This window comes from Sceloporus occidentalis, unplaced genomic scaffold, assembly GCF_023333645.1.
Source record: "Sceloporus occidentalis isolate IW3139 unplaced genomic scaffold, rSceOcc1.0.p SCAF_2, whole genome shotgun sequence".
Lineage (NCBI taxonomy): Eukaryota > Metazoa > Chordata > Lepidosauria > Squamata > Phrynosomatidae > Sceloporus > Sceloporus occidentalis.
This window is the reverse complement of record NW_028316982.1, coordinates 198,466,787-198,487,614: the sequence shown is the minus strand read 5'-3', so window position 1 is coordinate 198,487,614 and position 20,828 is coordinate 198,466,787. Positions and strand designations below refer to the sequence as shown.

The following is a 20,828-nucleotide window of genomic DNA, read 5'->3' as shown; positions in this document are numbered from 1 at the left end:
CTGACGTTTCACCAACATCTGTGGCTGGCATCTTCTGCAGTATCTTTTGGACCTAAGGCTGCTTCTACACCGCTTCTACACTGCCCTGGTTCAATGCTATGGGATTCTGGGGATTTGTAGTTTTGTATTGCATTTAGCCTTTTTTCTTGAGAGAGCTCTGGTGCCACAACAAACTACAGTTCCTGGGATTCCATAGCACTGAGCCAGGGCAGTTAAAGTGGTCTCAAACTGGATTGTTTCTGCAGTGCGGATGCAGCCTGAGGCAAACCTATCACAGAGGTTTTCTTGGCAAATTTCTACAGGGGAGGGTTGCCATTGCTATCCTCAGAGGCTGAGAGAGTGTGATTTGCCCATGGTCACCCAGTGTTTTTTTCATGGCTGAGTGGGGATTTGAAGACTGGTCTCCAGAGTCATAATCCAACACTCAAGCCATTACAACAAACTGGCTCTCCCTGCCCCAACCTGCAATTGTTCCTGGTTGCACCATAGTCCAGACGACACTGATACTCTGGGAAAAGATATAGTAATAGGTAAAGATAAAAGAAGGGACAGACTGTATTTTCCCACCAATGGCACTACCTGTCTGCAGTGGTGGAACTACATGCGCCTGTGAGTCGCAAAGCTATGCTGACAGCAGCAGTGCTGCTGGTAGGGTCTCCCATGTCAGACAGGCTTTTTGCTGACTAAACATGCCAAACAGTTACTGGGCAGCAGCAGAAGGGGTATGTGTGACACTGGAAGAGGATGTTTCAGAGACAACGGCAATAGCACCATAGCTAACACCTGCTAGTACTGTGAAGAAAGAGGCACAGCAAACCACCTTTGAATGTCTTCTACCACAAAAGCCCTATAATAATAATACAGTCCAAAATGAAACAAGAGGTTGTGCCAGAAGATGAAACTCCCAGATTGTGTGGCTCTCAACAAGCTACTGGAGCAGAGGACAACTACAAACATTGCTGTGAGTAATCATCCAACTGGACTTAAGCCAAAAAGACATTCAGCTTTTGATGTGTTCAGATGCCAGAGGAAAGTCTGAAGCTGTACAACACATTATAGGAATGTGAAATGTGAGAAGCATGAATCAGGGGAAGCCAGACATAGGCTGCATCCACACTGTAGAAATAATCCAATATGACACCGCTTTGACTGCCATGGCTCAATGTGATTGAATTTTGGAAATTGTACTTTTGTGAGACATCTTTAGCTCTCTGTCAGAGAGGTCTGATGTCACAACGAACTACAAATTCCAGCATTCCATAGCACTGAGCCATGGCAATTAAAGTGGTGTCAAACTGGATTATTTCTACAGTGCTAATGCATCCATGGTAGCAAAAGCAGTCAAAGAATGTAATGAAAATTCTGAAAGAATAATATCAATAAGACCTCAGGGAAAATCCATCAATATAAGCATAATCCAATTGGAACAGTTGTTGAAGAAAATCAAGGAAGAAAGTGCAAAGGCAGGTTTACAGCTGAACATTAAGAAAAGAAAATTAATGAACACAGGTGATTTACATAACATTAAAATAGCTGATGAAGACATTGAATATAGTTAAAGATTTTCCATACTTTGGCTCAGTCATTAATCAGAATGGAGAATGCAGTCAAGAAATCAAAAGAAGACTACCACTTGGAAAAACCTAAGTGTCAAGATATATAAGCGAATAAGTTAGGATTGTCCATGCCATCGTATTTACCGTTTCTATGTATGGTTGTGAAAGCTGGACAGTGAAGAATCAACTTATTTGAAATGTGCTGGAAAAGAGTTCTATGGATTTTGTGGACTGCTAAAAAGACAAGTCCTCAAACAGATCACGCCTGAATTCTCTCTAGAAGGCAAGATAAGTAAATTGAGACCATTGTACTCTGGCCACATCATGAGAAAGCATGACTCACCAGAAAGGCCAATAATACTTGATAAAGTAGTGTTGCCAATCTGGTGACTTTCACACCAAAATGGGTACTTTTCAGAGCCTTTGGTGTGATTGGTTTTAATGGTAATTTTGAGAGTTGAAATAAGTATTTGGTGAGATGTGTGTGTGTGGGGGGGATTTGGTGAGTTTTGGTCAAACATTTGGGGAATTATCTTCGAGGCTTGTTGGCAACACTGTAGAAGACAAAAGAAAGACAGAAGGAAAAGAGGAAGACCACATTTCAGATGGATGGACTCAGTCAAGGACACCAGGGTCCTGAATCTGCAGAATCTTGAGCAGGGCTGTTGATGATAGGGTGACATGGAAGTCCCTCATTCACATGGGTCACCATAATTCAATGTCAACTTGACAGCACTTACCAACCACAAGGCAACCACTTAATAATGTTTGATTTTGTGTTCTACAAATTATTGCTCCATTTTTGTGAGGATTTCAGCATTTATATTTTGAAAAAATAATTAACTGTTCTCTTGAAGGCAGAGGATTGCACTCACAGTCCTGTGTTTACTCAGCTGGTAGCTTTACTCTACTTGTTAACCCAGAAGACACTACTACTCAATGTAAGGAGACTTGCTTTCAAAGTAGTCACGCAGAAAAAATAAGAACTGCACAAAAGTGCATTCAGTTCACCCTGCCCCAGTCTTCTTTGTCAGTATGCTCAAGTATGTTTTTGTCTTGATATCTTCTGTGACATTTTGCTTTTAGGGAAGAATTTCAGCAATGTTCAAGTGCCTCAGGCTTCTCGCTGAACTGCATATTACAGACTCTCTTCTGTTTGCAAATACAGAAAGACTAGATTCTTTGGCTTTAATCCAGTTGCATGTCCTAATTAGAACAGAACCAATGAATCAACTATTGAATGGTATAAGTGGATCTTCTCCAGTTGAGATTAGCCATTAGATTTGGGCTGGGGGGGGAGATCCAGATTTTGTTGGATTGCAAATCTCAGCAGCCCCAGTCAGCATAGCCAATGCGGAAGAAAGCAAAGTGCTGCAGTTCAGCGACAAATGTTAGCTACGCAGTACAATGGGCCCTTGGTATCCGCTGGGGTTTGGTTCCAGGACCAAAATCCATGGATGCTCAAGTCCCATTAAATAGATTGGCATAATAAAATGGAGTCCTGTATATAAAATGGCAAAATCAAGGTGTGCCTTGGAGAATTTGCATATTTTAAAAATATTTTCAAGCTGTGGATGCTTGAATCCGTGGATAAGAAATCCGTGAATATCGAGGGCTGACTGTATCTTGATTTAAGCCTCTGCCATTAGCCATTTGCAAAAAGCTTTACTCAATGAAAATACAGAGTTTAGAAACACATACACAAACTTACATCTAATTCTAAAAACGTGTTCAACCAATATAGATACAACCTAATGGAGTTACATATTTCATTGAGAGTTGCTGTGTAGTCCCTCATACTTCATAATAACTACATAAAGCTCTGTTACAATCTCATCCAAAAATATAGACTGAGGTGCCAGAAGTTGTGGAAAAATCAACTAGTTTTGCTTTCTTTGTCTTTGGGTCACACACAGATTAACATGTAAATTACTCCTCCCAACCTAGAGTCACGCAGTGTGTGTGTGTGTGTGTGTGTGTGTATGAGGGATATATATATCCCACTCTCTTCCATGCCAGCATTCTCTGAAGATGCCAGCCATAGATGCTGTGAAACATCAGAATAAACTCTTCTAGAACATGGCCACACAGCCCAAAAAACCCACAAAAAACTATAGATGCTAGCTGTGAAAGCCTTTGGCTTCACAATGAAAAGGTTGCATCCACACTGCAGAAATAATCTGTCTTGACCCCACTTTAACTGCCATGGCTGAATACTATGGAATTCTGGGAATTGTGCTTTGTTGTGGGAACAGAGCTCTCTGACAGAGAAGGCTAAATGTCTCAGTAAACTACAAATCTCACAATTCCATAGCATTGAGCCATGGCAGCTAACCGGATCATAAATCGGATAATTTCTGCAGTGTGGATGCATGCAGCCCGCCCACAGAGAAAAGGAAGCCTCATTTATTAATTTTATTAATCTCAAGTTTAAGAAGAGGAGGAGGAGAGGCACCAACAAGCCTTGAAGCAAGAAAATATGGCTTGTGACATGAGGGGAACTCTGGAAAATCTACACAGCTCTGGCTCTGCAGAGGACTGAAGAATTTAAAGATATAGCCGTGTTAGTCTGTAGAATCAGCATGGAGAGAGATCTCGTAGTAGCACCTTTGGGACTCACTGAGAGAAAGAAATTGGCTACGAAAGCACAGGCTGCCCCTTTCTTTCTTTCTTTCTTTCTTTCTTTCTTTCTTTCTTTCTTTCTTTCTTTCTTCCTGTGAGTCCCAAAGGTGCTGCAGCTCCAAAAGGGCTGCAGAGGGCGCCAGAGGGAACCATTCTTGTTTAGGCGGCTGTTGCTGAGGGAGATGTTTTGCTGGGGCGCCAAGATGGCGGCTTCTCTGCTCCTGGGCTGTGGCAGCAGGGTCGCCCCTTTCAAGGTAAACGAGGAGGTGGCTGAGGATGGAAAGGGAGCTGTTTGGGGTCTCTTTCCACTTCGGAGGGGGGCCTTTCCGCCCCAGAACTCCGCTAGAGACTAGACTTCCTGGGTTCTGCACTTTAATGTATTGCTCTGCAGTGTGTTTTGTGCCTTTTTGAGGCCAACCTTGCCAAGATTTGTTCAGTGTCTTCATCAGCTATTTTAATGTTATATAAATAGCCTGTGGTTATTACTTTTGTCTCCCTAATGTTCAGCCTTTGCACTTTGTTCGACCATTGTTCCAGGCCTTGCTATTTTCTGCTAATAGTATGGCGTCATCTGCAGATCCTAAATTGCTGATGTTCCTTCCTCCAGTTTTCACACCTTCCTCCAGATCTAACCCTGGATTACATATGATATGTTCAGCATACAAGTTAGACAGATAGGATGATGAAACACAGCCTTTCCTGATCCCCTTGCCAACGAGAAGGGTTTTTTGCCACTCTGAGGCTGAGAGAGTGTGACTTGCTGAAGGTCACCCAGTGGGTTTCGTGGACGAGCTGGGATTCGAACCCTGCCCTCCAGAGTCGCAGTCCAACGCTCAAACCACTACTCCAGCTACTCAAAAGTGGCGGTCCACGGCACTTGAAGTGCTCTAGCTCCATGCAATGGCTTCTGGGGATTTGTAGTTTTACAAGGTCTTTAGCCTTCGCTGCCAAAGAGCACTGGTGCCTCGCAAAACTGGAAATCCCAGGATTCTGCAAGATGAAGCCATAGCAGTCAAAGTGGTGCTAAACTGCATTATCTCCACAGTTTTGATGGACCCTTGGTTTCCTTGATGGTGGTGGTGGGGTTTCCCCACAAGGATATACTGTATGAATGGAATTATTGGCAGAGGAGATCAGAATCCATGGGACAGGCTATGTTCTGTTTTGTTTTAAGTAATTTTAAAAGGACCTTAGTGTTTGTGTGTGTGTGTGTGTGTGTAATTAATTTATTTCATTGTATCTTCAGTATAAATCTAAAATCTGAAGTAATACAGCAAGCAAGCAGTAAGAAACAAACAAAAACGCAATGCATGCTAATATAAGGACAACCTAATACAGCAAAAACCCATTCAACTTAAAAACACTGACATTGCCTTTTGTGAAAAACCTTGGAAAACAGATGCTTTTGCCAGGCTCTTTAAATTAGAACAATGGAGATGCCAGGCAAGCTTTCTTCATGGAGGGCGTTCTGAAAGCAATATGCCACCACCAAAAAGGAGTCCTGTCTCGCAATATTGATATTGCAAGGAAGTTACAAGGACATCTTGATTGAAATACTCATGTATGCATTTAGGAGTTGGATGGTGAACATTTGGTACCTTGTTGGGAGGAATAGTTAATGGATTACCACTTTAATTTGTTTGCTTTGCCACAGCCCTGCACTGGCTCCAGACTGTTTATATGCAGGAGTGAAGCTGTGCATTTTTGCTGCTAAGCCGGAGTGTCCCAGCTTCTTTTTGCTTCAGTTTTTAGCCCAGGAGCACAGCTTCATTTCAATTTCCATCCACTGTGGAAGCATGCATCATATAAACACCCTGCCTTCAAAGCAGGTAGAAACCAATTTATTTTGCCCTTCTGTTTCACCCCACACATAATAACTGAAGAAAGAAGACATTTGCACCCAGTGTTTAAAAAAAGATTAAAAATATGTTCATACGTCTTATTAATAAAATGCAGATGACCCATTGTCTTTGATTATCTGTAACAGGAATTGTGGGATAGATTTGTAGCATGATCAGTGACTTAACAAAGATGTGAAATAGACAGGCAAAATAAGAATGTTTCTGGCTAGCTTTGTGTTGGGGCATTTAAATGATGCATACCTTGAAGCTAGCTGGACAGTTCACCCAAGCCACACTATAGGGAGAAAAGCTGGACTAAAAGGGAGCTGGGTTTCGCCCCTTCTTCGCAGAAAGTGCACACTTTCACATGTACGTATAAATTCACTGATACCAGGGCGGCTCCAAAGGGGTGCTCTTTCCAAACCCTAACCCTAATTGTGCATGTAAATGCCCCATCGCAGGAGTGCATTTAAAAGGGACGAAGCTGCCGCACCCAAGTGGTGAAGGTGGCAATGCCCAAAAGAGACAGCGTGTCACCTCTCATGGAGATGAGTACAACATACACAAAACAAACAGTCAAAGAGGAGGATATGGGTTGAATGTAGGCATGGACATACCTCTGTTCTGATGCCCTGTCCCGGTGAAGTTCTGCACATGCAAATATGTACAGGTTCACAAGAATGGCCATCCAATGAGATGGCAGTCGCCAGTGGTTTGCTCCTGTGAAGGTGTGCAGGGCTAGTGGTGGTGGTGGGGGCAGTAAAAAAAAAGTACCCAGCAGTGCGGCTTGAAGGCACACCTTGTGGTCATGGCATGCGCACTCCAGCAGCCTTGGGAGTGAGCATTATAGGTGATGGGGTTACAATGCGGCTTCGAAAAAGGCAGCTTCAAGTTGTTTTTTTCCTGCTTGTCTGTTTCGTCCTAAAGTAGCGATTCTTTTATTGGTCAGCCAAAATGCACAAAATGCATTTTTGGTTGGCCAAGAAATTGCTGTTTTGTGGATTTGGGATTTTGTTGTATTTTGCTTCATGGCTAACATGGCTACCTCTGAATATAATGGAAGCAATCCCATGAATTGTACCTGTTTTATCTGCGTGGTGCACTGCTTGAAACACACTTAAAAGTAAGAGCAATTCATTTATACCAAATATAGCCTCATTTAATTAGGGGTGTAGAAGTTACAGGTACCTAGTTTATTAATCAAGTACCTTTCCTATTTCCAAGACTTTACCACTGCAAGCATGGGGACTTCGAAGTCTACCTTCTGCTGTTTCTCTCTGCACCAAACCAGAAGACTCAAAAAAAGTGACTAAAAAAAGTGAGATACCTCTTATTATTAATTATAATTGCTAATTATAACTTATTAGAGGCTCCTGATGAATGTTACTTTATTTTTGTAACAGTTATTATAAAATGATCAGTATATTGAATGTCAGCATTCCTAGGATTCCTAAAAAGGATTTTAAAAAGCATTTATAAAGCTTAGTGTGCCACAGGCTGTTCATCTAAAGCTGGAACAGGGAGACTCTGCGCCATCACCGCCACAGAGAGCAACATTTGGGAAGACGTGTTAGTGGAGGGATGCAGCAATGGGTAGGGCCAGAGTTACCCTGTGCTTTTCTCACAGCCCCTCTTATGCTTTCATGTTTCTTTCTCTTCGCTCCTCAGATGTGTCTCCTCTACAGGTCTATTCTCCATGTAGTCATTAGATTTTTCAAAACTGGAGCACACTGGGAAGGAAGAGTTGATCCCACATTTCCACAGCTGCTTCACATAAACACATACACACATAAAGTGAGTAGAGTAACAGAGAGAGAACCACCCTTAGAATTTTTAAGGCATGGTTGGGTACCTTTGGTAGTTCTGGGGTATCATTTCTGCTCAGGGCACTGTGTGGCCTCCAGCCCCACCAAAATGTGTTTTCCCTATTATTTTTTTCCTCCCTAAACTATAGGTTTACTTCTGAAATGTTTGCATTCTCTTTTTTCCTTAACATTAAAGCAAGGGTGCTTCCCTTGCTTTAGAGAGGAATAATGCTTTCTGAAAGCTTCCAGGAGTGCAGTTCTTAATTTGGACCAACATATACTTCCAGCAGGGTTCTGGGGGCTGCTAAAGTGGATGAGGAGCCACAGGAGGCCCATATGTGGCTCACTCCTGTTTTAATGGGTTTCACTGATTCAAACAAAGGGATTGAAATGCCTAGTTGTTTGGCAGGACAAGGAGAGAATGCTGCAGGTATGATGACAGGCCGCATGGACCATGCCTGACTAGCAAGGTGAAGGTTTTCCACTCTTCATCTACAATGTCAAAGTTTCTATTTTAAACCATATTATTCTATATGGGTGTGAAATCAAACCATTGAGCATAACAGCACACCCATTTCAGGGAGTTTGAGTGTCATAGAAGCAAGCACGGGTATTTAACAGAAGTGTTCTCAGTTTCATAAGCCTTTGGGAGTGGCAGCAAATTACACCCCTCCAGATGGTGTTGGACTACAGCTCCGATAAATCTGGACCAGCATAGCTAATAGTGAAGAATGCTGGAAGCTGTAGTCCAGAATCATCTGGAATGCCACACTTCGCCAGTCTCACTTTAAATTTTGTTTAAACTGAGTGTGGGAAATGAAACTTGACTGGGGAGCTGAGCACAAAGAAATTGATCAGTCTATTGTAGTTTAACTTATTTCCTACCTCATTGTTTTTCACAAATATTTGAAATGCTTTCCCCAATAAATGTTTACATATAATTTTTGTATGTAAACTCTTGAGTAAATGGATAAATAATGATGCTATCCTTCTAGCATGATGATGTTAGAATCTAACAGTCCACTGGAGTGCCTCAGTGGTGTTTTTGGTTTTTCTCATGAAGTTGGATTCATAATGTGAAACAAACAATGGATAGTTATTCATATATGAATGGATCAGTAAGATTACATATATCATCTGTCACTCACACATTTGTTTATGGAAGTTGAAATCCCTTAAGACAGTTGGTAGTTTGTTTAGTATGATATGCAGTTTTGTTTCCCTTGGAACAACACAGAGAAACAACTCTTGCTGCTTCAGGATTTGCATATCACACAAAGCAAACATGTAGGGTTTTCTTGTCAGCTGGTATATTTTTAAGTAGCTGTGCTTATCCAAATGTTCTCTTTGTTTTGAAAAGAAAAAAATTTGGCTTGCTGTTCATATAACAACAGCTTAAGGGTGTTTCCAAGCATTCAAAGTTTTGAACTGCTTGCACTCAAGCAGTTTTGTAACTGTATTTATAACTTTTCACATGACCCTCTCTACCAATATGAATGTAGGTTTAAGGGGAAGGAAATGTCTCTAAAGATGTATAGGATAGATCTCTCATGCAGAATTTAGTCTGTGAAATTGTCATAATTATTAGCACTAATGTCTAGTGGGTTATCCTATCATACTTAATATTCAGAGTTTTCAGAGTACAACAATAGTCTCAAAATGTATTTTCAAGGTTTGAAATTCGTCGTCTTGGACAATTTGCTATACTTTTTACAACCTTTGCACAATAATGTCTACATGTCACAGTGTTGTAAACTCCTGGTCTTACCCTGTATTCTCCAAAGCAGGGATGGGCAACTGTGGCAGAGCCAAGGGCCACTTTTCAGGTTGGCCACATGCTTAAGGCTGCTTATTTTTATTTGTTCTCACATTTTTAGTTTGAGGTTCTCTAATGTTAGAAATAAAATTCCCATTAAATTTTAATTTAATTTAATTGCAAAATTAAAAATTATATTAAAATAAGTTTAGTAATTATTATAAATATAATGATAAGAAATTAAATTTATCTTGCTGTGCCAGAGGATGTCATAATTGTTGGCGGTGGCAGTGAAAGCATCTAGAATAGGAGTTCACAGGAAAGATTATTATTTAAGGAAGAGCAAGACTGGGGCAGGAGAAGTGCCTGGGAAAGTAGCAAAGTGGCCTTTTAAAAACAGCAAAAGGGGAAATAAGCTTGCTTGTAGCAGGAGAAAAAAAATTCAGTGTGACTACCACCTCTCACTCTCAGTAAAGCCAAAGAGGACAGTTGGCAAGGGGGATTCCTTCCCCCCTTGGCAGTCTGACAGAAGCAGCATACCTTTCTTCTTGGCTTCCTCCTCTAAAATTGTTGTTGCCTCCAGAGAGGGACTTGGGTTTAAAAAAGAACACCTGTTGCTTTTTCCCTTTCTGGTTGACTGCTGCTGGAAGAGCTGTTCCTGTTCGCCCTTAGGCACACTATACTTCCTCCCGGATGGTCCTGTAGAGATCTCAGCAGGAGGAAACCATACCATAGGAATTGAGAGACATAGGGCCCGACCAGACAGGCCAAAATAAAGCTGCTTCCAGTCACTTTGGAGGTATGCTATTTAAATGACACACACATCTTAAGAAGCCAGAAGCTGCGCCAAAGCTGCACTTCAGTTCTTAGGACTGGGGCATGGCTTTGCATGGCTTCTGGCCTCTTAGGATGCATGCATCATTTAAACAGCATACCTCCAAAGTGACCCGAAGCAGCTTTATTTTGGCCTGTCTGTTCGGGCCCATAGCCATATTAGTCTGGAATATCAGTATGCAAAGGGAAACATACATCTGAGGAAGTAAACCAAGTCTACAAAAGCTTATGCTACAACTTCTTTCACTCAGTTAGTCTCAAACGTGTTACAAGTACGTTCCCTTTGTGTACCGTAGCAGTGATCAGCAGCCTTGGTCAGGTTACAGTGTCACTTCCTGGCACCATATTGCCACTGGACTAAGATGCTGCATTTAGCAACGCTGTATGCTACACTGCTGACTTTTTGTTTGGAAAGCTGCAGAGAAGTTGGGAGCCTCATGCAGCACACAGGCTGCATTTGTCCCACCTACCCTTCAGACTAGGCCTTTCTCATCCCTGTCTTAAGCAGGGATAAGGAACACATTGCCCGTTAGAAGGGGTTGGACTGCAACTCCTATCATCCCAGCCCATGTTAATTGTGAAGGATGGTGGAAGTAGTAGTTCCAGGATACCTGAATGGCTATTCATTCATCATCCTTCTCTAAAAGAATGATTGTACTGTATATTCTATCTTGGTTTTTACATAGGTTGATTTGCCAAATCTGTTTCAGTAGAATATCTTTCACTTTTATTGGACCTATATTTTTCTGCTTATATCCTTAAAATGTTTGTGAACATGATTGTATATACTGTACATACTAGCCCACATTCCATTAGCACTGCCAAGTCAGGGGCATCTTGGGCTGTGAAATTTCAGGGCCAAAACCTGAGATTTGAGTCATCCCCTGATGGTGTAACAAGGCGCAGGTCTTGGTTATTAAGTATGATACAAGACGCACCAACCACATTTGCTAAGAGCATGACATTCAAATAATAAATACTAAATCTAACAAAAATTAGAAGATTTCTCTGGTCAGAAATTCAGTTTTCCATACTCTGCAATGAATAGAGCATGCACACAATACTTTCCCTGCTGTATAACACTTTTGCAAGTACTGTTATTAAGGACACGTGGGAGTTTTCAAGCTATGCTTTGAACAGAAAACAGATTACTATAGCGAGGGGTGTGGGATGGATAGTAGATGTAATAAACTGGTTCCTATTGGCTAGTCCTAGCTGGAATTAAACCCGTTGAATCAATTGTTGAATGATGAATCAGTAAACAGAAAAATCCCATTGATTTGGTGAATCTATTCTAGTTGAAGTTACAACAGGATTCAGGCCAAAATGTGTGTACCCCCTCCCTCTCTCTTGGCAGTGCTCTCACCCTGAGTATCCTAACCCTAAACACCAGAGAAGAGGGTCTAAGCCCCAAGATCCAGGAACTCTAGTACTATCTATTATAATTATAATTCTTCAAACACAGCCAATCCAGTAGTAGGAGTACATGAGAGGATTAAGTGAGGAATATCGTGATGTCCTCTTGCTAAAATTTAGCCAATAGATTTGAAGATATAATTTTTGTTTACTTCCTGATTTCTCAAGAGTTATTCAATAATTATTAAAATGAAAATGTGTAATTCTGCTCCTGTGTATTTTAAATACACCTTTATCTTTCCCCATACTTTAATGATGACCAGCACTAATGCTTGATGTTAAGAATTTCACTTTTTTAACTCCCTGAATTTCACAGCATGCACCCAGCCCCAGCTTAGTTCCATGCTGACATGTTTGTTTGATGTCTTCGAGTACTTTTGCCTGAGGCGCCTGCTAAGTGCATTCGGTACAAGTACTTCTCAGAAATGAATTAATGGTCCTAAATCTAAACACAAATCTTATTAAAGTTTTTCTGAGCTTAAGTGACACTAAAATGCAGACTGGCTTGAGTTGATGGATTTAAGGAAAGAAATACACCAAGCACATGTTACAGAGGACGCATCAAAGGCTAGATAGGACAGAGTTTGGAACAAAGAAAGGGTGATTTAGATAGTGAAGGGCTAAGGTAAAATATGTTCAGAAGTAAGATAGTTGTAAGGCATGAACTTTAAATAGGTACACGGCAGACTGTACTGGGATAAAACCAGTTTTCAAATAGATAGTGTGTCTGTTTGGAATTAAAAGAAGGATATCTTATGGCACCTTTAAAACTGATCTATTTTAGCATGGGCGTTCATGGATTTTAGTCCATTACTTCAGATGCATTGATGCTCACCCTAAAATAAATTAGTGAAGAGACAGAACCAATAAGAGTGATCAGGTTGTTCTCCAGTTGAAGCAGTGGATCCATCTGCAACTTTCTTTCCAATTCTCATTTTTCCCCTGATATGAACTAGGGCTCTTCATAGGAGATCAATGGAAAGGACTAGATTACTTTATACTGCAGGCAAGGGACTGTCTCATGATAAAATTTCTGACTTATGGCCTATCACGTGGTTTTCTGGGGTTGGCCAAGGTCACTCAGTGGGTTTCCATGGCCAAGTAGGGAATCAAACCCTGGTCTCCAGAGTCATAGTTCAACGCTCAAACCACTACACCACACTGGCTCTCCTGGCTTTCATAGTGAAGCAATATGTGCTGCTCCCCTAATGTCCAAGGAGTCTTGGATGCAGTTGCTAGATTACCTGGTGTGCAAAATGTCTAGAAGGAGTCTTTGCCCTTTTGCTGGTGGTCTTTTTTGCCTGATTCTGTAATACTAGCCTTATTATACAGTACAGCGTAGTACAATAACATTTTCCTAGGAGATATTCCTTCTTAATTAATTGATGGAATTCACTGCTGCAAGATATGTTCATGGCCACTGTGATTTAGATGGCTTTCTAAAAGAGTTCTAAATTCATGGAGAGGCATGTCTTATTAATGGTTTTTGAAACCTTAGGTACTATGCTTCTCACCAGCTGATGTGACAAACAAACAGAAGGCTGCTGTTTTCACGTTATGCCTCTGTAAGCCTGGACAACATACACTTGGTTGCTGTTGCTCTAATTTCTAGATTAGATGGTCTCATCAAGTAAGATACTTTTTCGTTCACAGAAAGGATAAGTATTAGGATGAAGATCCTTAGTTTTTGGCAGTTTTGAGTAAAGTTAATGTTATTTATGTAGGTAAAAGAAACTCAAGAACATTTTCTTTTTGGCCTGAACTAGAAAACTAATGACCAGATTAAAAACAATAAAAAGAGAGTGGAAGCTACCACTGAGAGACAAAATAAATGTATATGTCATTTAACATATACATGTCCACAGCTACAATTTAAAAAACATCAAGAAGTGATTTCATTTCCTTATAACAATATATGAAGATTGCTCTCACTGAAGATTATATTGCAGTTGTTGAAAACTGTGACGGAACTAAAGTTCTTTGTTTGAATTAGTTTGTGGCAAAAATATGCATTCAGATACGATATCTTCCATCTGTCATTTCATAGAAATAATTGACATAGAGGATTACATCAAATTGTTACCCACCAGAACAACAGTTGAATTTTCATTACATGCATTCTCCTAACTCTTTCCCACAATTTACAGATGAAGGTGAAACCATAACTAACACTAAAGCAGATGCAGCTCTAAAGTTAGCAGATGAAGATCTGAGGAAATTCTTGGTGAGAAAAACTTTGGTAGCATTTCCTCAGAGATCAAACCTTCCTCCTCTTGAAGGAGGGCCTGTTTTCTCCTCAGCAAGAGACTTTAGGAAGAAGTCAGAAGATGAAGGGTCATCCTCTTCCTCAAGCTCTGACTCAGATTCCAGTTCTGAAGATAATGATAGTGATGATGATGGTGATGATGATGGTGACGAGGGCTTCAAAGAAATCATAAAAACAAAAGTATCATTTCCAAGACGAGATCCCATCCTTTCTGGTGATAGTACAATGAAAGTAAATATAAGAAGCGAAAAGAACTTTGCTCAAGAAAGAGTCAAGAGCAAACAACCCAAGAAGCTCCTTTATAGTCTGAAGATCACAGAGACCCCAATCAAACAAGAGCAGTTTTATCAGGAAGCTGCTGATAACAAACTGTTAAAATCTGATTTGGAGAAACATGCCATAAAACAAAGTCCTAAAGAGAGATCCTTAAAGAACACAGACATGGGAACAAAAATAGCGGAGAATCAAAGATCTGCAGAAATTACATCTAAGCAACTGAAAGCATCTATCCCTGAAGCAGCTTCTAGTACATTGTCTCAGACAAAACCCATGCTTCAGCAAGGTGTGCAAAATTTGACTTTATTAAATCAGAAAACAAGCACTACAAATGAAGTACAAAATACTGAAATACAAAGAACAGCTGCTGTGCTACAAGAAGTAGTTTTGGATGACAGAACACCAGTGGCTGAAACTACAGAGAAGGAAGATATGGTCTTGGAAGCAGGAGTTCAGACTGAACAGCAGCAAAGCACTCTACAGGGTATTTCTTTATCTTGTTTGATCTGCTTTGGTCCTTTAGGAGCTGACAGCTTTATCTGTGCATCTGACTTGTACTCTTGACTACTCTGGTTGAAAACATCCTGGAATCTCTTTCATTCTGTGCTTATTTGAGAAGCCTTTTTCACTTTGCTGATAGGTTCTTTATAGTTATGGGTATTTGTGCATGCATACCTTTCTTTGGTTTTCCTGTTGAGCTTTTAAGCTGTTTGAGGGTGGCTTTCCTATCCATAACATTCTACTTAATTTTGCCTCTACCATTGTTCCTCCTCCTTAAATGCTGAAAAATTAAATAAAAATAAATCATTAGAAAAATCTTCAGTGCTGGAATAAGCCAAGTGAAAATGGATTGGCCTAATGAAATCAGAATTGTGTCCCATGGGGTCTTGCCTGATGTACAATGAGGCTGTTGAGCAACCCATTTAGCAGTCTCTTGCTCCTTCCTGCCCAGCACTTGCCTTTGGGCTTAACAGCTGCTTTTCTGCTAGAACTGACTGTCCAATATTCTCCACTCTGCTCCCCCACCTTCCATTTTGCAATGCTCTAATTGTTGTAGAAACTGGTTCAATTGTCCTGATTGAAATGTAAGGAACTGGACATCAAAGCTGTATATTATGACAAAATAGCCACACTACATGCCTTCAACTGTGTTCTTCTCTAGCTGCATATGCCAGTTAACTATGGTAAATGTCACTTCTGTAATGTTTCTAGAATATCTTGCAACATTCCAAGAACATTGAGACTCACTTTTGGTTTCAAAATACACCAAATGCTCAACCCAAAATTAATTCTCGTCCCCTGATATTTTTAAGACTACAGAATTGCCTCCAGTCAAACTATGGTCTTTATTATGTCCTTACTCTTTTTTATTCTGTAAAATAGTGATTATTTATGTTAAAATATTTCTATACTGTCCTATATCATATGATCTCAGAGTAGCGTACAATAAAATCCGTTTAGCCAATAAGGTCAAATACTGGGACATAATTTAAATACCGTAAATGCATATTAAACAATTTTAAAGTTCAGACAATTAAAATAAGTTTTAAAGGATGCTCAAATGCTTCAAGCATTAGTATATTTCCTATTTAAAACAATTTTTCTTCCCCCTGACTGAAATAATTTGGCAGTTTACAAGAAGAAAATAATACAAGTCTGGTGGTTGCAAAAGGAAGCCTGGACTTGAGCATAAACCTCAGTCTTTTGAGGCTTATATGCATCCAGCAGAGGGCACCAATGACTGTGAAAAACCATGGTTGTAATGATATCTCTACACTGAAAACATGCTTGACAGTTTCCATTTCAGCTAGACTGTGATACAGAAAAACATGTAAGAAGACTAAAAGCATTTGTGGTGGCAGGGAGGCAGGTAAAACAAAGAAATTTCTAAAGAGGACAGTATTTTAATAACTTGTTAAGATGTGATTCAGGTGGGGCGGAGGGAGTAGAGGAGCTGCTTGATACATATGCGAATGTAGCAGAAAGCCAAAACTAGTTTTGTATAAAGCATAATCCAAAAATGAACGAGACTCAAAAATCCTGCCTTGTGTCCTGAAGCTCTTCCCTTCCCTTCTAACATTAAGTTTAAGCTTTTTGGCTATCTAGACTGCTCTCTCCCATTTTTGTCTGTTTTCTATGTGCTCTGCAACTAGGCTGCTGGTCAATAGAGTACAGAGATGATAGGATTTTTACATATTCTTCACACTACCACCCAACACACACATTTTAAACTTTAAAAGTTTCATAATTTGGCAGTGACTGTGAATTGGCAGAGATGAACAGGAATAAAATGCTGGGTGAGATGCTGAGTCCTAGAAAAGAGAGTGATTAATGTTTGAGTTTTTCAAGTTAAAGATAGTACAGACAAAGTGGTACCACTCAGAGCCCTGGTAGGTTCTCAGTACATGAGGTTTTTTTAAAAAAAAACTGCCTATGAAGAATGGACAGCTTTTGGCTTTTGTGAATAGGGGCAAGGTGGCAATAGGGATCTAATCACTTCTTTAGGGAAAATCATCTATCTTGTTTGAATACTCTCCATTGATAGAGATGGAGCAGCTGTAGAATCTGTCAAAACACATAGATGGGTCAGAAATCAAAAGGCTGTACATGACTGTGCAGGGGGAAAATTGTGTTGAGTCAGACTTGTGCTTTCTTGTGCATCCTCCTGCCAGTTGGGGGGGAAAAACCCACTACATTTGAAAATTATATTTCCTGTTTGGCCTTAGGAGCAGTGAAAAGCAAAATTCAAATTGCATGCTAGGAGGAGTATGTCTCAGAAGTTGGAAATGTTATTCAAAGTAACATATTACTTGTGGATTTTTTTTTAAAAAAATGTGACTACCATGATGTTAATTTCTTGTGAGTAATGTAGCACATAATATAAATTAATAAAAAAGTGCCCTACCTCCCAAAATTATGCAGGAATGACAAAATATTATTTTTGTGCAAAAATTATAATGGTTAAATTATTCTCATTTGTGTGTGTTCCTCAGTATTAAAAAAAAATGCATTCTATTTTTTATGTGTGATTTCTAAATTCTGGGATGGCTCATGTCCACATGCTCCTTTTTGCCCTGGCATTCATGTGCCTGAGTGAGAATGTTCAAAGAAACAAAGATTATTTTATTTGTAGTCAATTACAGCTTAATTTATACTCTTAATTGTGTACAGCTTGGTTCAATTTAACATGTTCAGATTGAGGTTCAGTTCTTTAATATTTTGATATATATTCTTAATTAGTAGTAAGCAGCCATTTCTAGTGACACTGTGTATGATAATCTCTACCCATATGAAATCTAACTCAGCTAGAAAAGAGTGAGTCTATTCTCTCATCTCTGGATTCACAAATATATTTTTCTCTCATAGAGCCGAAGCCACCAGTTGAACCTGCTCAAGAAACATTTGACATTTCTTCCTACAAGAACCTGCAGCATCATGAGTATACCCCATACACATTTGTGGATTTTGATGTTTTGCTTTCAAAACTGAGGCTGCCTCAGCCATCATCTGGGAGATTATCTCCCAGGCACTGAATCAGATGAGGAAACTCAGTATATTCTGACAATAAAGTAATACTTGTTTTAATTAAAATACTTTAAATGAAGCTCTTGGCTTTTATTTAATCTATGAATCCTGTTGGTGATCATTATAAACTCTAAGAAATCACAATAATAGTAGCTCTTTGGTTGTTCATCAAATGAGTTCTGATACTAAATTTTAACATGATAATCTCCTACTGTATGCTGCTCTATGTAGGGTTAGCTAGAACTGCTTTGAAAATACTTGCAGATTACCTATCACTTGGAATTCACAATGTGAAGGTGGAAGAGAAAAAGAAAAAATGGGGGAAATATTTTGGTTTTTTCTTCATAACTTTTCCCCCTAAAAGTGCAAAAAATTTAGACTGATGTATAAAATGTTTAAAAGAATGCATACATGCATTGCTAGCTGACCTATACTCACCTGAATTGAATACTAAACACATTTAGGGCTTGATTTTGGTAAAGAATTTGCAGGTCCTGTACAAATATTTAGGTTCAGGGACTGTAGTCAGGGATTTTGCCAAGTATAACCCTCCCCGAACATAGTGGCAAAGCTGTTGCATGACATAATCTCTAACTCCTTGTTTCTTTCTCGATTCAGATTTCTCCATCTTGTGCAGCAGCATGTGAAAACATATGTTTGGAAATATATCAAATCAAGAAATAGAAATATTCAAAAGTACAAAGGGTTTTTTCTCCCCCCATTTCAGGAAAATTTTAAATGCCTGAATGTCCATAAAGATGGTGCAAATGAAGGATCAGAATGGAGTAGAAAAAGTAGACAATGTTAGCTCATAAAATGAGATTGGCTAAGTGTGAGCAAGTGCCAGAGACTGGAGCGCTCCATTGCTCCCCTCCCTGGAGACCATGGAAAGCTGCACTCCTCCTCTAAATTTTTTCTGTCTTCTGGCTGAAAACATTCTCCCATATCCTCTAAGTAATTTTGACACCTCTCCAGCTGTCATAGAGCTAGGAGATGCCAGGAAATAAACTAGAAGTTGACTTATAATTCCTTCCTGGTTAGAAGAAAAGGCTGCTAAAATGGCCTTAATGTGGTAAAATTGCCCCCAAGGAGAGTGAGAAACTTTTTTTTTAAATGTTTTTTTCAATGGACATGATGGGGAGGCATGAAACCTCTAAAGTAGCCAGAGGGGGGCTGCAATTGTCTCATCTCAGGAGTGTACAGTTTCATGAAGCAGAGTTAGAATTCTGTGTTGTCTCTGTGATTTCCTGTTCTTTATTTTAAAATGGGTGGTTTCTGTGTCTGTTTAACCCTGTGGGGAAAAAAATTCAGAGTATGTAACATGTGCTGAACTTGATTTCTCTTTTGTATGCTTTTCATAATCTGTCAACATATGTCAGTTTTCTTTGAATTTATTAGCTTGCAGTTGTCTTGTAACAAATTGAAATATTTAAAAATAAATTCAGTTATAAGCTAAATAAACTATACTGAATAAAATGTACCCAAACATAATGGTGAGCAAATCAAGTTGTTCATAATACGTATATTTTACATTCCTAAAGTTGACAAGATTATTTTGGATCTCTATAAGATTGTTGTTCTTTGTTGTTACCTGCTTTCAAGTCAATTTCTAAACTCATGGAGACCCTGAAAATGAGACTTCTCCATGTCCTGTTCTCAACCTCTCTGTTCAAATCCTGCAGGTTTAGGCTTATAACCTCCCTCATTGTGTCTAGCCATCTGGCATGCGGTCTTCCTCTCTTTCTATTGCCCTCTACCTTTCCTAGCATCATTGTCTTTTCTAATGAATCGTACCTTCTCATGATGTGGCTGAAGTACGACACCCTCTGTTTAGTCAACTTGGCTTCCCGTGAGAGTTCAGGCTTGATTTGTTCTAGGACCCAATTGTTTTTCGTTTTGGTTGTCCATGATATCCTCAGCATTCTTCTCAGCACCACATCTCAAATCAATTGATTTTCTTCCTATCCACTTTCTTCACTGTCCAGCTCTCACATCCATATGTGGTAATGGGGAATACAATGGCTTGGACAATTCTGACTTCAATATTCAGTTGTATATCTTTATGTTAAAAGGTACTGTAAAGTAAGTATTGCATTTCATTTCCTCTGCTATGGAAAAATCCATTTTCTGGGGCACTTGGGTGATAGAAAACTTTTTACCCAGGCTTCAGAATTTCCAGACTGAACCTTGATAGCATATGTATTATGGCATACTATTTTTCATACAATCTTAGGTGAAGGTGCGTTTCAGGGCTGCCTGCTGAATTTAGTGGCTTGTCTAGCTGAATGTACTGTGTATTTTATTGTGATAGGCATTAGAGCACTATGAGAGTAATAATGCTCATGAAGGCCTGCTTTCCATTAAGGATTGCTAGCTTTCTCTAGGCATAGTTGGTGGTGGAGCCATATCTTTGTAAAAATGGATTTAATTGTGTTCCAAGGGATGCTCCATTTCTAGTTTATAAAACAAAAATGTGTGGGAAACTCAAAGTGGGGTGAATATTACTGCAATCAACCTGAGTCTCAGCCCTCCAGAGACAAAGATGGATTTAAGAGTACTTCCAAATACATGCCTGCCCTTTCAGAGGGACTACAACACACATACATTGTTTATCCAGTTTCTGGACCTGGGAGTTACCAATCCACAAAACCTCCAGCTATCAAGATTCAGCTTCACTTCACTCAGATTCAGCTCCTTACAGCATCCAGGTACAGTGCAACTTCTGCCCTGCCCAGACAAGGACAAGTAGGGCTGAGTGTCATCAGCATACTGAAGGCACCCATACCAAACTGTCTAATAACCTTACACAGCAGCATTATACAGACTGTAAAAATAAATAAAATAATGAAAAAGGTGATATGTTAGAAACTTGTGGTACATCTCATTTTAATACCTATGAAGCAAAACAGGTATCTTTCAATTTTGCCCTCA

The 20,828-nt window shown here is 39.7% G+C and overlaps 1 protein-coding gene across 2 annotated transcripts; it reads left to right on the top strand.

Annotated features, from left to right (window-relative positions):
* Window positions 1-4,302: 4,302 nt before the first annotated feature.
* Window positions 4,303-19,388, top strand: NDUFV3 (NADH:ubiquinone oxidoreductase subunit V3). 2 transcript variants are annotated; one of them, XM_089511957.1, is made up of 5 exons: window positions 4,303-4,432; window positions 7,244-7,337; window positions 13,978-14,856; window positions 17,739-17,941; window positions 18,516-19,388. In XM_089511957.1, exons 1-4 carry the CDS (start codon window positions 4,361-4,363, stop codon window positions 17,903-17,905), a joined length of 1,212 nt encoding a protein of 403 aa, XP_089368083.1. In that variant the 5' UTR covers window positions 4,303-4,360; the 3' UTR covers window positions 17,906-17,941; window positions 18,516-19,388. The 2 variants fall into 2 exon arrangements, with proteins under 2 accessions (XP_089368083.1, XP_089368081.1); XM_089511955.1 differs by having other exon boundaries at window positions 17,739-19,388.
* The last annotated feature ends 1,440 nt before the right edge of the window (window positions 19,389-20,828 follow it).

Excerpts from the sequence above, each read along its gene's own strand:
- NDUFV3 (XM_089511957.1), top strand. The coding sequence starts at position 4,361 with ATGTTTTGCTGGGGCGCCAAGATGGCGGCTTCTCTGCTCCTGGGCTGT. Across the intron at positions 4,433-7,243 it reads GCAGGGTCGCCCCTTTCAAG|ACTTTACCACTGCAAGCATG; the intron begins GTAAACGAGGAG and ends CCTATTTCCAAG. Across the intron at positions 7,338-13,977 it reads AAAAAAAGTGACTAAAAAAA|ATGAAGGTGAAACCATAACT; the intron begins GTGAGATACCTC and ends CACAATTTACAG.